The 17,000-nt window shown below is 33.8% G+C and overlaps 1 protein-coding gene and 1 long non-coding RNA gene across 2 annotated transcripts; both read left to right on the forward strand.

Annotated features, from left to right (window-relative positions):
* Positions 1-1,341: 1,341 nt before the first annotated feature.
* Positions 1,342-5,451, forward strand: LOC138337692 (uncharacterized). Its single transcript, XM_069287943.1, has 2 exons — positions 1,342-1,432; positions 3,187-5,451. Exon 2 carries the CDS (start codon positions 4,506-4,508, stop codon positions 4,911-4,913), a length of 408 nt encoding a protein of 135 aa, XP_069144044.1. The 5' UTR covers positions 1,342-1,432; positions 3,187-4,505; the 3' UTR covers positions 4,914-5,451.
* Positions 5,452-12,643: 7,192 nt separating this feature from the next.
* LOC104648792 (uncharacterized) lies at positions 12,644-13,797 on the forward strand. The gene is made up of 2 exons (XR_742745.3): positions 12,644-12,760; positions 13,537-13,797. It is a non-coding gene; the product is annotated as an uncharacterized lncRNA (long non-coding RNA).
* Positions 13,798-17,000: the final 3,203 nt, after the last annotated feature.

A 17,000-nucleotide genomic window follows, 5' to 3' on the forward strand; every position in this document is an offset into this window, starting at 1 on the left:
GGTTAAGGAAAAAGACTTTAAATTCATATATGATACACAATCTACATACATGTGTCTCAGTCTCCTCTTTAAACTTTAACGGATGAAACTTGTCCGTATCGGGTGTTTATATCAAGTCAATACATATATGTCCATGTGTTTAAATTTATAGTTCATTTTACTCTATTAAATCACATACTAATCGAAATTGTATTGACTTGATATAAATATTCGGTGCGAATACAATCGATTACAAAATGTAAGATGAATTTAATTAAAAAGGAAAGAGAAGAAAGATAAATAAAAATAATAAATAAGTACAAAAAAGGAAATATAAAACTTGCATTTTAAATTGCATTCAGTGCGAAGATTTTACTTGCATTTTTGTATTATTATAAGAGTTGTTTAATTGTAATTTTAAGTTGTAGATATACTTTCAAATTATGTGAATTTAAATATAATTTTTAAAATTTATAGATAATATATTTTTGCTCGGATAAGTCAAGTTGAATTTATTGTTAAAGTTTTGAGTTAGCAAAAGTAATATTGAAAAAATTATGTAGATTGTTTTAGAATTCTATCCGGAGGATTTTAGAATGGTTAATGTGTTGAATCAATCAGAATTTATGTTCTTTATTTCACTTAAATGCTAAAGATAATCATGTGAATCAACTAAAGAAAATGCAAAAACAAACACAAATTTATCGACTTGTAATTTATGGTTACTAATGTGTTCAAACTATGATATACATATTTATGAATAAAAGTTAATTTATGTATTAAAAAAAATTCAATTAACTCTTCACGTTGTTAGATTTCATCCGGAATCAATTCAATTATACATATATATATATATATATATATATTAATTAATTATTAGTACATTTTTAAAGTAGTCATAATGATCATGAAAATTGAGCTATATATTCTTATTCAGTTATTCGATCATAAAATATAACACAATTAAAATATTAAATATTAGATGATGAACTAATTATTATTGACGTCCATTACCCATTTAATTCTTCAAGTTAGATTTGATGCTCCTTACAACTTAAAATTTTATGATAAATGTGTCATATTTGATACACTAATTAAAATCATACAAGAGTATACTATATATTCGAGTATAAGTATAACGTAATGTAACAATCCGCTAGATCGTTTTGAGAACTAGAACTATTTTGATTATTTTCGTAAAATTTAAATTGAAAACTTTGAAATATTCTATGACTACGAGTATCTAGTTGAGAAATTTTTATTGAATAATTAATACTGTTAATAGTTAGTGGACAAGTCCATAATTCCTTTAATACCCCTTTACTTTTGGCCCAGGTAACTAAAATATATTAGTGGAGCCAGTTTAGAGAAAAAGGGAAAACAAAAAAGCTTGAAACTAATTTGTGTGGCGTAGAATACAGAGCGAAGAGGAACGGAGAAACAAATACTTCAGGTAAAAAGTTTTCCTTAGCCAACTATAATTTCTGTAAAAGTGCACATAAGTAATATGAATTGTTGGCGTGAAAGAATATATTGATAATGTATTATTTTGTTGTCACTTGGTATTGAGAAGTTTGAGAAAATTTAGTATATTTATTAGGTTGAATGGGATGGTTATTTAGGTAATAATAATCATTAGACAATGATTACATAAATGAAAATCAATGCAGGTTTGGGGGTTTTGGTTTCCGTCTATAGCGTAGTGCAGAAGGGGTTTTCTAAAATCTCTCTTTTATTACATTAAAATAATGATTTCAAATAAATGTCTATGGTTTAGTTTTTTTAAAAGAAAATTTATAGAAGTAAAAATGATTTTCTACGAATCTTAGCCCAATCATTGGGTAATCATGCCAATGATTGGCATTGGTAGATACTTTTAGAAAATTAGGCATTTTTGGTGTAACGTTGAAGACTTCCTGTGTTTTGCGTAGTGCTGTTAATTAGTAGAATTAATTCTTATTTTAATTATTTATCACATTATGATATTAGTTTTGATATATTGAGATAGGTAATTAATTATTAGGTGTATATTATATGATGTAACATTGAATTTTTGGATATTTTTGAGAGAATAAGGTTAAATTCTTGGCTTGAAATTAAGCAAATATGATAAATTTGGTATATAAATTATATCAAGATTTGGAGATTGATTTGAGATATGATTGAGTTTTAGGGTCTATGATAGACATATATTAATTTGAATGTCTACAAATTCATTTATTTTCGAATGTTGCATAATTGGTAGATTGGGAATGTTCCGAAACATAGCAAAAAGAGAAGGAAGTATCTTGAGAATACGTGGCACGAGTTTGGCATTTTAAGGTTTGTTAATACTTTTAGACTTGTTGAAGGATTTTTTCCTAATTAAAGATTAAAAAATAAAATAGGCAAAGGGGTAAGGGCGAAAGATAGGGGTCTCGTATCAATGGTGCGACGGGCATTGGTACGAGTATTGGTGTTATAAGGGGAAAGTTATTACTATAAAATGCTAAAGCATATGGGCATTATTCAATATATTATTGACTTGAATTCCTTGTGTGATTGTGTTTTCTTTATTACACCCGTATAGTTGTGATAATTGAGATGGTTATGTATTATGTTAATATTTGACTGATTGAGGTGTATCATCATCCCCTTATTTGAAATATATTGTGCACACGCATTGACATGAGATTGAGTATAAGTTGGATACGTGAAGATCGTCCGAGTTGGGGAAGGTAAGATGTAAAGATTATAATTTGAGCACATGAAGATCGTTCGTGCAGAATTTGTTTGATGTTATGATAGTGCATTGAGATCATCCGCACAGACTCTTGGAGATCACCCATGTCATATATGGACCTCGCGAGTCCCCTATGGTTCATGAACTCTCGATGTATTTCTGAGAAGTATCATGTATATACAGTTGAAAGAATACTGAGTATTCTGAGGCATATCATTTCATCGTATCATATTGCATTGCATTTCAACACATCCTTCATTCTTGATGTTTATGTACTTTATTTGGTGCTTAAAAAGTACTTGATGTTTGATTACCTCTATTTGATGAAACTTGACTGGTAAGTGTAATGTAGACTTGTATAATTAAAGAATTGATTTTTCTTATATAAACTCCCGTCAATACTTCTTTGTTGTCGTTCAATGAGATATACTGGGTACACATGATTTCGTATTCATACTACACTTGTTGCACTCTTTGTGAAGCAGATTCGATTCTGAGTACGAGCACATCTCTGGAACGATTTGAGTTCGAGTTTGAAGTGCTTTGGAGTTGTGGTGAGCTGCTTGGTTGTTCCGTGGCCCAAACCTCCCTCTATATTTTACTTATTATTTTATTTAGTATTCAGACAAGATATCTCTTATGTTGGATTGGTCATTTTTTAGACTTGTATTGTATTTTAGAAATTCTTGTACTTACGACACCAATTCTTCGGTGGTATTTTTAGCTTTCTGCAAATCATACCTATAAAGAGCTTCATGTTGGAGATTTACACTTAGTGTTTACCTTTTTCTCACTATTTAGTTAAATTTAGTAAATATGTTGGGTTGGCTTACCAATTGGTTGACAACATAGGTGCCATCACGACTTGTGAATTTAGGTCATGAAAATTTGGATTCCAAGCCCTAGGTTCATCAGTCTCACGAGTACAGGAGAAATGTCTAGTAGAGTCTTGGAGATTGGTATGATGACATCTATACCTATCTTTGAGAGGTTATAGGACATTTAGGAAAAGTTTGTTCTTTCATTCATTATCGTGCACACTTGACCTTGTTGAAATTCCAATGTTGATATCTCATTCTCTCATATGTCGAGGACTCGTACGTCGGCAAGTGATGGTCAGGACTTTATTCTTGTAACTGCTTCTAAAAGCACTATCTGAGGTAGAGGCAAGGGACGATCTCAAGGTCGAGGTCGGGGTAGGGTCGTATTGCAGCACTTGTGGAAGGTCAAGTACAAATAGCTACCCTGGGTTGTGATAGGACCATACCTCCTAATGCAGATGTTATTCATGGGGATGTGCAAGATCTTGTCGAGGGGGATGAGACAGCTCAGGCTCTACCCAATATTATTGCCACCCCAGTGCTTCAAGATACGTTGGTTCGTAGGTTAAGAATCCTATAAGATATGGCCCAGGCAGAAACTTAGCATGTCACGTTTGATGGTTCGCAGACCCATGTTGCAGGTCAAACTCTGGATCCGATAGTTGATCCAGATTCCCAGACTCCCATGACTCAGCCAGCTGCTGTTGTAGCTCTCCATTTGGATAGTATGAAATTTCTAGGTTTTGCATCACATTTGGCGAACATGTCTTCTATGACCATTGATGAACAAAAGACTTTTGGATGGTTCAGACTAATGAATCCTCTGACTTACACTGGTGAATTAATCGAGGATGCATATGAATTTATAGTTAGATGTCATGAGAGGTTGCAAAATCTTTTATTAGTGGAGTCTCATGGAGTTAACTACAAAGAAATTTAGATGACTAGATCTGCCAAGCAGTGTTGGGGATTATATTAGTAGTATGCCAGATGGATCCCCTCCACTATCATGGACTCAGTTTACTCAGGTATTTCTACCCAAGTTTGTTCCACGCAGTGAGAGGGAGCGTAAGAGGGCTGAGTACGAGAATTTGCAGCAAGATGGTATGTTAGTAGAAGAGTATCAGGGTAAATTCCATGCCTTGGCTAGTCATGCTTCGATGATTCTTCCCACAGAGGCTGAGAGAGTGAGAAGGTTTGTTAAGGGGCATATTATTCCGATTCATCTGAGAGTTTCTCAGGTTACTGCTTCTGGTGTTCCGTTCCAGAAAGTGGTAGATGTTGCTAAGGAGTTGGAGATGATTCGACGTGAGGGATTTGAGCAGCGTGAGGGCAAGAGGACCCGTTACTCAGGATATTATGGTGGTGTTCTGCTTAGGATTCCAGGTTAATAGGGAGAGATTATCCCTCTCAGTCCAGCAGACCCATTCATGATGCTATACCAGCGTCTAAGGCTGGTTACGCTGGGCATAGTTCTTCGAGCAGTATATACTTCACAGGGTTCATCTTCTAGACCTGTAATTTATGGAGGGCATTCTGGTCATTCAGGTTCAGCTTGCATCTCGTAGAGGTTGTTTTTAGTGTGGTGATATGGGACACCTTGTGAGAGACTGCCCTAGGACCAGATGTGGTGACTTACATCAAGGTTCCCAGGCTTCGACTTACAGGATTGCACAACCTCCAGCTAGGGATGGCGCATAGAGTTGTAGAGGTGGTTCTCTTTTAGGTAGAGGTGGTTCTCGTTATGGTCGAGGTGGTGGTCGTGGAGGTTCACAATCTGAGGAAGGTTCTTCTCACTGTTATGATTTTCCGGGTAGGCCAAGAATTATCAATACAAGGTATCAGTCATCTATGAGATGTTGTTATCACAGGTACTATTCTGATTTGTCATCTACCAGCTACAATATTATTTGATCATGGCTCTACTTATTCTTACGTGTCCACCTATTTTACTTTTGAGTCTGGATATATTATGTGAGTCTCTTAATTTGCTGATACATGTTTCTACTCTTGTCGGGGATTCTGTAGTGGTAGACCGAGTATATCGATTATGTATTGTTACCTTGATGGGATATGACACTCATGTGGATTTAAAGGTCTTAGATATGGTAGATGTTGATGTGATTCTTGGTATGGAATAGTTATCTTCTTACCACGCAATGTTAAATTATCATGCCAAGACAATTACTTTAGCTATGCCTGGAATTCCTATAGTAGAATGGAGAGGTTCTCTTAGTCACCCTCGTAAGGGTGTGATATCATTTCTTATGGCTCTCCAGTTGGTAGAGAGAGGATGTTTGGCTTACTTACCACATTCGAGATACTAGTGTTGAGACTCATATGCTTGAGTTTATTCCAGTGGTGAGTGAATTTTGGGAGGTATTTCTGACGGATTTTCCGGGTCTTCCACCTGATCGTGATATTGATTTTTGTATTGATATAGATCCAGGCACTCAGCGTATTTCCATTCCTCCTTATCGTATGGCATCGGCTGAATTGAAGGAGTTGCGGGATTTGTTCAGCAAGGGTTTTATTAGATCGGGTGTATCTCCTTGGTGTACTCCAGTGTTATTTGTGAAGAAGAAGAAGGATGGATCAATGCATATGTGTATTGACTATTGACAGTTGAACAAGGTAACCATCATAAATAAGTACCCGATACCTCGTATTGATGATTTATTTGATCAGTTGTAGGGTGCTTCAGTTTTCTCGAAGATTGATTTGAAATATAGCTATCATCAGCTGAAGGTTAGGGCGGAGGATATCTTAAGACACCTTTTCGAACACGTTATGGCCATTACAAGTTTTTGGTGATGTCTTTCCGATTGACTAACACCCCTGCAGCTTTTATGGACTTGATGAATGGAGTGTTCATACCATATTTTTAGATTCCTTTGTTATTATCTTCATAGATGATAAATTGATATACTCACGCAGTAAGGGGGAACATGAGCATCATTTGAGGATTGTGCTTGGGATTTTAAAGGAGAAGAAGTTTTATGAAAAGTTTTCAAAGTGTGAGTTTTGTCCTAGTTCGGTAGCATTCGTAGGACATTTAGTGCCCAAGGAGGGTATTATGGTGGATCTCAAGAAGATTGAGGCAGTTAGAAATTTAGACCTGCTTTAGTTACAGAGACTTGGAGTTTCTTTGGCCTTGTAGGTTACTTACTATCAATGGTTTGTAGAGGGTTTCTAATCCATTGCATCTCCATTAACTATATCAACATACAAGGAGGTGACTTTCCATTGATCTGACAAGTGTGAGGCTAGTTTCCAAAAGCTCAAGACTTTATTGAATACTGCTCCAATTTTGGCCCTACCCGTGGAGGGAAAGGGTTTTGTTGTACATTGTGATGTTTCTCCGGTTTGCTTGGTTTTGTATTGATGCAGAAAGGAAAGGTGATAGCTTATGCTTCAAGGAAGTTGAAGGTTCATGAGAAGAACTACCCTATTCATGATTTAGAGTTGGCGGTTATTGTGTTTCCATTAATTATTTGGAGGCATTATCTTTATGGTGTGCATTGTGAGGTGTTCATGTATCATCATAGTCTCCAGTATATATTCAATTAGAGGGATCTCAATTTGAGGCATCAGAGGTGGTTAGAGTTTCTAAAGGACTACGACATGACTATTCTGTATTATCTAGGCAAGAAAAATATTGTAGCAAATGCCTTGAGTCGAAAGGCAGTAAGTATGGGTAGTATAGCCATGTTACAGGTTGGCGAGCGTCCTTTAGCAAGGGATGTACGATCCTTGGCCATTAGCTTTGTGAGACTTGATATTTAAGAATTTGGTAAGGTGTTGGCTTATATGGAGGCTAGGTCATCCTTGTTGGAGCAAAATCTTCTCAACAATTTGATGATGGTAATTTATGTAAGATTAGAGACAAATTGTTAAAAGGAGAAGTCAAGGTGGCAATTCTTGATAGTGAGGGAGTTTTGAGGATTAAAGGTCATATTTGTGCTCCTCGAATAGGTTATTTGACTATATTAATCATGGAAGAGGCCCATAGTTCGAGGTACTCTATTCATCCAGGGGATACTAAGACGTATTGTGACTTGAAGCAGCATTATTGGTGGTGTTGTATAAAGAGGGATACAATAGATTTTGTAACCCGGTGTTTGAATTGTCAGCAAGTGAAGTATGAACACCAAAAGCCTTGAAGTATGACTAAGAGGATGCCTATGCCTGAGTTGAAGTGGGAGCGTATGGCTATGGACTTTGTGGTAGGGTTTGCCACGTACATTGAGTAAGCTTGATGCTATATGGGTCATTGTGGATCGACTTACTAAGTCTTCACACTTTGTACCAGTTCAGACTATCTATAACTCAAATAAGTTAGACAAGATCTATATTCAAGAGATAGTTCATTTACATTGGGTTCCTATATCTATTATTTCATATTGTGGCACCCAATTCACATCTCATTTCTTGCGGTCTATGCAGAAGGAGTTGGGCACTTAGATGGATCTCACTACAGCCTTTCACCCTCTGATTGATAGTCAGTCTGAACGGACTATCCAGGTTCTTGAGAACATGTTGCGAGCGCGTGTGATTGACTTTAGTGGTCAATAGGATTAGTTCTTGCCATTAGCGGAGTTTTCTTACAATAATAGTTACCATTCGAGCATTGAGATGGCACTATTTAAGGCCTTGTATGGTAGGATGTCGATCTCCAATTGGTTGGTTTGATCCATTTGAGGTTAGACCGTGGGGTATGGATTTATTGAGGGGGTCCTTGGACAAGGTCAAATTGATCCAATATAGACTTCTCAGGACTCAAAGTAGGCAAAAGAGTTATGTGGATCGAAAGGTTCGTGATTTGGAGTTTATGGTTGGAGAAAGAATTCTATTGAAAGTTTCACCCATGAAGGTGTGATGAGATTGAAGAAGAATGACAATTTGAGCCCAAAGTATATTGAACCTTTTGAGATTGTGGAGCGTATTGATAAGGTGGAGTATCAGTTAGCTTTGTCACCTGGTTTGTCAGGTGTACATCCTGTATTTCACATTTCAATGCTGAAGAAGTATCATCAAGGTGGTTCTCACGTGATTCAAGGGGATTCAGTGTTAGTTGATCATAATTTGACTTTTGAGGAGGAGTCGATTATCATTTTTGATAGACAAGTTTGAAAGTTGAGGTTGAAAGAGATTACTTGAGTAAAGGTTCAATGGAAGCATCGTCCAGTGGAGGAGGCTACATGGGAGACCGAGTCAGACATGAGGAGAAGATATCCTCAGCCTTTTGAGGTTTAGGTGAGTTCTTTTCTTTTTCTGTTCGAGGACGAACATTTGTTTAAGTGGTAGGTGATGTAACGACGCGCTAGGTCATTTTGAGAACTATGACTATTTTGATTCTTTCTGTAAAATTTAAATCAAAAACTTTGAAATATTCTATGACTACGAGTATTTAGTTGAGGATTTTTTATTAAATAATTAATATTGTTAATAGTTGGTGGAAAAGTCCATAATTCCTTTAATACCCCTTTAATTTTGGCCCATGTAATTAAAATATGTTACTGCAGTCAGTTTAGAGAAGAAGGAAAAACAAAAGAGTTGGAAACTAATTTGTGCGGCATAGAATACAGAGCGAAGAGGAAGGGAAAAATAAAAACTTCAGGTATAAAGTTTCGTTTAGTCGATTATAATTTCTGCATAAGTGCACATAAGTAATGTGAATTGTTGGAGATTGATAATGTATTATTTTGTTGTCACTTGGTATTGAGAAGTTTGAGAAAATTTAGAATATTTATTAGGTTGAATGAGATGGTTGTTTACATAATAATAATTAGGAGGCAATCATTAGACTGTGATTACAAGAATAAAAATCAATGCATATTTTGGGTTTTGGTTTCCGTCTCGTAGTGTAGTGCAGAATGGGTCTCTTTTATTACATTAAAATAATGATTTCAAATAAATGGCCATGGTTTAGTTTTTTAAAAAGATTTATAGAATTAAAAATGATTTGCTAAGAATCTTAGCCCAATCATTAGGTGATCATGCCAATGATTGTCATTAGTAGATACTTTTAGAAAAGTAGGCATTTTTGGTGTAACGTTACAGACTCCCAATGTTTTTCGTGGTGCTGTTAATTAGTGGAATTAATTCTCATTTTAATTCTTTATCAAATTAAGATAATAGTTTTGATATATTGAGATAGGTAATTAATTATTAGGTGTATATTATATGATGTAACATTGAATTTTTGGGTATATTGGAGAGATTAAGGTTAATTTCTAGGCTTGAAATTTAGCAACTATGATAAATTTGGCATATAAATTATATCAAGATTTGGAGCTTGATTAAAGATATGATTGAGTTTTAGGGTCTATGATAGACATATAATAATTTGAATGTCTACAAACTCGCTTACTTACGAATGTTGCATAATTGGTAGACTGGAAACGTTCCAAAATCTTGCGAAAGGGAAGGAACTATCTTGAGGATTCGTGGTACGAGTTTGGTATTTTAAGGTATGTTAAGACATTTAGACTTGTTGAAGAATATTTTCCTAATTAATGATTAAAAAATGAAATAGACAAGGGGATAAGGGCGAGATGGGGTTCTCGTGTCAAAGGTGTGACGGGCATTGGTACGAGTACCGGTGTTATAAAGGGAAAGTTATTACTATAGAATGTGGATTGAAATTTGAGAATACTAAAGCATATGGGCATTAGCTGAAATATTATTGACTTGAATTTCTTGTGTGATTGTGTTTTCTTTATTACACCTGTATAGTTGTGATAATTTAGGTGGTTATGTATTATGTTGATATTTTACTGATTGAGGTGTATCCTCAACACCTTAAATAATATTGTGTGCATTCATTGACTTGAGAATGAGTATAAGTTGGGCACGTGGAGATCGTCTGTGCTGGGGATGGTGAGATGTAAAGATTATAATTCGGGCACGTGGAGATCGTTTTTGCGAAAATTGTTTGATTTTATGATAGTGCGATGAGATCGTCCACACAGACACGTGGAGATCGTCCGTGTCAGTATACGGACCTCGCGAGTCCTCTATGGGTCATGAACTGTCGATGTATTTCCAAGGAGTATCATGTATATACGTTTGAGAGAGTACTATTTATTCTGAGACAACATTTCATCGTATAATATTGCATTGCATTTCATCACATCCTTCATTCTTGGTGATTATGTGTTTTGGTGGTTGAAAAGTACTTGATATTTCATACCTCTATTTGATGAAACTTTACTGGTAAGTATAGATAGACTTGTATAGTTAATGAAATAATTTTTCTTATATAAACTCCCATCACTACTTCTTCGTAGTCGGTCTATGAGATATATTGAATACACAAAATTTCGTACTCATACTATACTTGTTACACTCTTTGTGGTGCATATTTGATTTCGAGTACAAGCACATCTCGTGGAGCTATTCGAGTCCGAATTTAAAGTATTTTGGAGTTGAGGTGAGATGCTTGGTTGTTCCGTGGCCCACACCTCCCTCTATCTTTTACTTATTATTTTATTTAGTATTCAGATAGAATATCACTAATGTTGGATTGGTCATTTATTTTCAGACTTGTATATTTTAGAACTCTTGTACTTATGACACCAATTCTGGGATATTATTTTTAGCTTTCCGCAAATTGTACTTATAAAGAGCTTAATGTTGGAGATTTACGCTTAGTGTTTACCTTTTTCTCACTATTTAGTTCAATTGGTAAATTTTGTTGGATGGGCTTACCTATTGGTTGGGAACATAGGTGTCATCAAGACTTGTGAATTTATCTCGTGACACATAATTATTTTTAAAAAAATTGTCGCTCATCGCGTGGGTACGTATACTAGTTATTATTATATAAGGTAGACTTCGTTTAAAATAATTTTTCTATTTATAATATATATATATATATATATATATATATATATATATATATATATATATATATATATATATATATATATTCCAACCTAATACTATGTCGTTTTACCTTCTATTAGACACCCTATATAAAATGTTAACCCCTAATTGAACACATTTTACCAAGTTTCCAAAGTTGATCAAAGTTCTTTTTCAAATATTTGTCTCTTTATAAGATTGAAGAAGAAGAAGTCTAGGGTTTCAAGGTCAAGTCTCCAAATTCACAATTGAATTGTAAGTTATTGGCATCAACGTATAGTAGTATATTCACCTATGAAGTACTTTCCTCCATAGGGTTTCTAAATTCTCCAATATTGTAAGGTAGAATCTTTAATAGAAGTCAAGCTTTTCTTCAACTGACATAGGTTCTTTCAATATTGATCTAATTAATTGTTTTAAGTCTTTTTATACATGAATTGAAGTAATTGCATGTTTTTAAGTTAAATCCCGATGAACTCGTGTGAAATCCATGTTTTCTAAAATTGATCACATGGACAAGCTTTTGAACTATCAAAAATGAGTTTATAAAGATATGTATGTTCTTAATAAAATTGATGAAAATGGATTTATGTTGCTTTGAGAGTAAAGCATTCATGTTGTTGTTGTTATTGTGAAAGGACTTATCACATACAAATGAAATCATGATTGTGAAAGGATCCTCACCTAAAGGGTTTACAAGGTTGAAAGATTGTGTCACATAAGATGAATCAATGTTGAATAGTTATTTAATGATAAAGAAAGTGGTGATTAGCCATGTCCTTTAATCATAAAACAAGTGGTAAATACCCATGTATCGTGAATGTTAAGATAAGATAAGACTAATGATTATTTTATGGGATTTACGCTTAGCACCGAGTGGACAAGTGGTCATTACTCATGTTTCACAACTATGTGTCACCATAGGGTGACTATATACACATTAGCTAGTGGATTCACATAAATTAGAAGTTCATGGTTCTTACCTTGTAAAGTAAGAACACCTCTTTTTGGTGTGGGATAGACATCAAATTCCATGTTATAGCTTACATAGACGTCATGTCGATTAAAAGTAAATCTCCTACAATAATGAACTAAAGATACTTCAAGATCTCACATGTGTTTTAAGATGATTTCTACTTGAATTGACCATGATCACAATTATTTTTTCTAAGCCCTTTATCTTATGTATAAACTTGGTCCTTGCATGACATGAAAAGTCCTTTTAGCATGATTTCATACTTTTATGCATTGTTATCATGCTTGTTGTATTAACGCGTACTCTTGTCTACGTTGTTTCACTAATTTAGGGTCTGACGCACCTGTTTTGCATCTCCATGGCTAGAGATCACTTAGTCGATATTAAATATTGGTGAGCCCTCCTGTTCTGGGAATGGATTCTTTATTTCTTATTATCTTTACTTTTAGTAATAATGCGAAGTGTGGGTTACGTCCCAATCATTTTTTATGTAATAGATGGCTTTGAGACTGCCAGACTTCTGCTACATTTTATAAACACTTTTCTTTGAAATTGTCTTTTGAACTTTCTTGATTTTTTATTATCTTGTATGATGTATGCTATATGTCGTGTGTACGACCTCTTTGGGGTCTTATACCTCATGTTATGCTTAGGATATGCTTTGGATCGTGACGATAAATGATTATTTCGTGGGATTTATGCTTAGCACAAGTAGAAAAATTCTTAGCACAAGTAGAAAAGTGGTGATTACCTATGCCTAATAACTATGTGCCACCATAAGTTTGTCTTAGATAGACATTAGATAGATGAATCAAAGCTAGAATTTTATGGTTCTTACCTTGTCAAGTTTGAACATATTTTTTGGTGTGGGATAGACACCATATTGTTCGAGATTAAATGGTCTATGTCGGTTCAAGGTGAATCTCTCACAATTATAAATTATGTTTACTTTTAAGAATTTCTCAAATGTATTTTAAAGATGTTTAGCTTTCATTGAACATGGTTACGACTTATGTTTTCTAACATGTTATTTTATGAATTTAGATTGGTCATTGCATGTCATATAAAGTCCTTTTAGCACAATATCATAACTTTTATGCATTGATATCATACTTGGTACATTTCATGTACTAACACATACTTGTTCCTACATTGTTTCACTAATGTAGGGTCTGACGCTCCTACCTCTCATACTTGTGGCTAGTGATCCATATAAACATTGAAGATTGGTGAGTCCTCATGTTTCGAGGATCAAAATTTGTCTATGCTTTCATGTATTTTCATTTTATATTTTGTATGCAAAGTATGAGTTATGTCTCAATATTTTTCTTATGATGTAATAGATGAGTTTGATACTTGTGATAGACTTTCACTATATATTTTGTCAAACTCTTTGATATATGAATGCTACTTTTAAACTCTTTTAATTTTCTATTATCTTGTGATGTATGCTAAGTGGCTTATGTAAGACCTCTCGGGATCCATGTTACGACTAGGGTGTATTCTAGGTTGTGACAATTTAATACCTATACTATGTTGTTTTTCCTCTATTTATAAGTCTTATAACTACCTTTCAACCCCTTATATGCCTGAACTCTTTCATTCTCTCAAATCCCCAAATCCCGTTCAAGTTCATTCCCTCCAAATTCATTCCCGCTTCAAGGAAGAAATATTGGGTTCAAGCTTTGACTCATATTTCCTTCAATTAATTGGGGCTTTGATCATCAAGGTATGTGGAAATTTAACAATGAATTATATTCATCCATTGAGCCCGAAAGATCACCAAGTTTTCGATTCAATTTCATCAAATTTGATTAGGGTTTGATACAATTTTCCATTAGTCATGTTTGTTATGATTCAATTGTTTGATTTTAATCTTAGTATGCATTACTTGACTCAATTACATGTTTTTCAATTGTTTTCATATGGAACCATGCATGGTACATGTTTATGGTGATCAATTTATGAAGAAAGTTATGAAATTATGCATAATGATTTATGAAAGTTATGCATGATTTATGAAAAAATAGATGTTTTATGAACTAAGGCTGATTTATGATAAACATCAATAATATTGTGAACTATTTTCTCACGTATTAAGAAATCATGATTGGTGAAATTTTTTCTCACATGTATGAATCATGATTTAAGGAGCTACAACTATGATGAATTAAGATTGAATTAATGACTTAATTGTGTTTGTACAAGTATAATGATATTAATATGACTATTTTGTTAGGATTTTACTTAGCACCGAGAGGATATTGAGATGGATGCTCTCCCATTTGTACAGTTTGGGTCTGTAGTATCAATATCCTTGTTCCTTCTATGTGCCCTCATAGAAATTAATTTAGAAAGACATAACTAGTGGATTCACCTAAGCTAGAAGTATATGGTTCTTGCCTTGGCAAGTAAAGACATTTTTTTCAGTGAGGGAGCAAGACACCAAATTTCATGTTATAGTCCACATGGTCTATGTCGGTTAACGGTAAATACCCCACAAAATGAACTAAGTTACTTCCAAAGGTTTTATGAAGCTTTCATTATGCTTTAAGATGCATTGACCATGTTCATCATTTATGATTCTTCCTTAAAGGCTATTTAATATGTTTTAGCTTGGTCATATATATCATGTTTTTCCTTTATGTTCCTTTAGGACCATATTTCACATTTTCATGCATTTCCCAATAGTTAGTACACTCCATGTACTAATGCATACTTGTGTCTGCATTGTCTCTTGATATAGGTTCGATGCTTTCTCTACTCTCACTCATAGCTAGATACGGATTGCTATCTTTTTGCTTGGGATTGGTGAGTCATCATACTCAGAGGCAGGCACAACTACAAATACCTTACTAATTTATTCACCTTTATGATAAGACTTTTTATGTGGTGTTGACACCCAATTTTGGCCTAACACTTTCAAAATTCATAATTTTTTAAGTTTATGTATTTAATAGTTCAACATACATATTTTTTTTATAATTTTAAATGATTTTATCAATAATCATCCTTATTTATCAAAATTTAAGAGTTTTTCAGTTAATCTTAATTACATTTTTTTTCACAATTTGTTGAATATATTCAAAAAAAATTATTTATTTGATTAACTTATTACTTTTGCTAAATTAATGACATTAATCATGTTAATTATTATTATTATTGTTATTATTATTATATATATATATATATTTGTTAATATTCATTTTTATATTTTACGCAATTTAAAAAATCATTTCAATATTACGGGTGAATTTTGCTTACGGAGATTGGTCAATAATTTTGAGCCACAATTTCGAGCCCTTAATTTGAGTCCATTGAATAACAATTCACTGTTTAAGAAACAAATAGGTCAAAAGCTAAGGGTGGTGAATTTATTTTAGGGTGTAAAAAAGTTGCAAATCTTATCCCCAAAATTTCACTTGTCAATCATTTTTTCCAGATGCCACCACCCTCACCGGAGCATTTTCTGGCGAAGCAAAAACCCCCATCATTTTTTTTTTCATTTTTCAGCAAACAATAACCTTCAATACTCTGTTTCCAACGAAAAGCCAACAACAACAATAACGATTGCCTGCATTTTCTCTGACCCAAATTGCCTTTCACGTTTCCCTCTTCCTCACTGTTTCTCCAGCTCCGGCTAGACCACGCCAAACCACCATTGAAATGACCCCCCATTTTCCTGTTCTTATCCGCTGTTCTCCACCAGAGAACCACCCAAACACCACCAGATTTCAACCCTCCAAACTATAACAAACCAACCACCTGAAACAAGCTACCAAGAAGCAGCTGGAACAGCAACTAAAACAGCCAACAACCATCACCAAATCACCACAAATCAGACCCAAAGCTCTAACAATTCTTCCTTTCTGTTAGACCTGTAAACTGAACCCAAACCCTTTTTGTTTCTTTCCAATTTTCAGCGAAACGCAGACCAGAAACACCATAACCAGGTCCTTAAATTTCGACCAAACGCTATCTCCGGCGAAAACTCCATTAAGAATCCACCCAACAAATATCAATTTCATAAAGTATTTTCTACTCTAGTAAAATAATAAAAAATGTTTCTCAAAAATATTTTTTACTCATAAATTAAACACTAAAAATCATTTTCAAAAAATATTTTCAACTCACAACCAAACATGAGAAAACAAATCCAAAATCTACTTATTTTTCAGGAAAAAAATTTCTAGGAAAATATTTTCCATGAAAACATTCTCCTTCGTACCAAACACACCTTCTATTTATTAATTTTTACAGCATTTTGGTTCGTCTATTTGACTTTTCATTTTATTTTTGTATGTTTCTGCCTTCCTGATATAGATTTGTCCAAATTTAGTATCTTCTGGAAAATGGCATTTGTGATTATTTGGATGATTCATTATTTTATTCATTTTTAGTCTTTAATTGAAAGTTTTTATATTGAGTTGATTGTGTTTTTGTTTTCATTCACCTTGTCTTATCCAGTAATTAATATCATCATTTTATTATTTTTGTTAATGACTTTCTCTTTATTGTGTTTACGATTTCTATTTATTCTAATTGAATGGGTTGCTCTTACATATTTATTTGTTTATTATTAATAATAAATTGATGTTGTTTACTGTTAAATGGTATGGTCAATTCTGCATAT

Source organism: Solanum lycopersicum, chromosome 8 (genome assembly GCF_036512215.1).
Source record: "Solanum lycopersicum chromosome 8, SLM_r2.1".
Lineage (NCBI taxonomy): Eukaryota > Viridiplantae > Streptophyta > Magnoliopsida > Solanales > Solanaceae > Solanum > Solanum lycopersicum.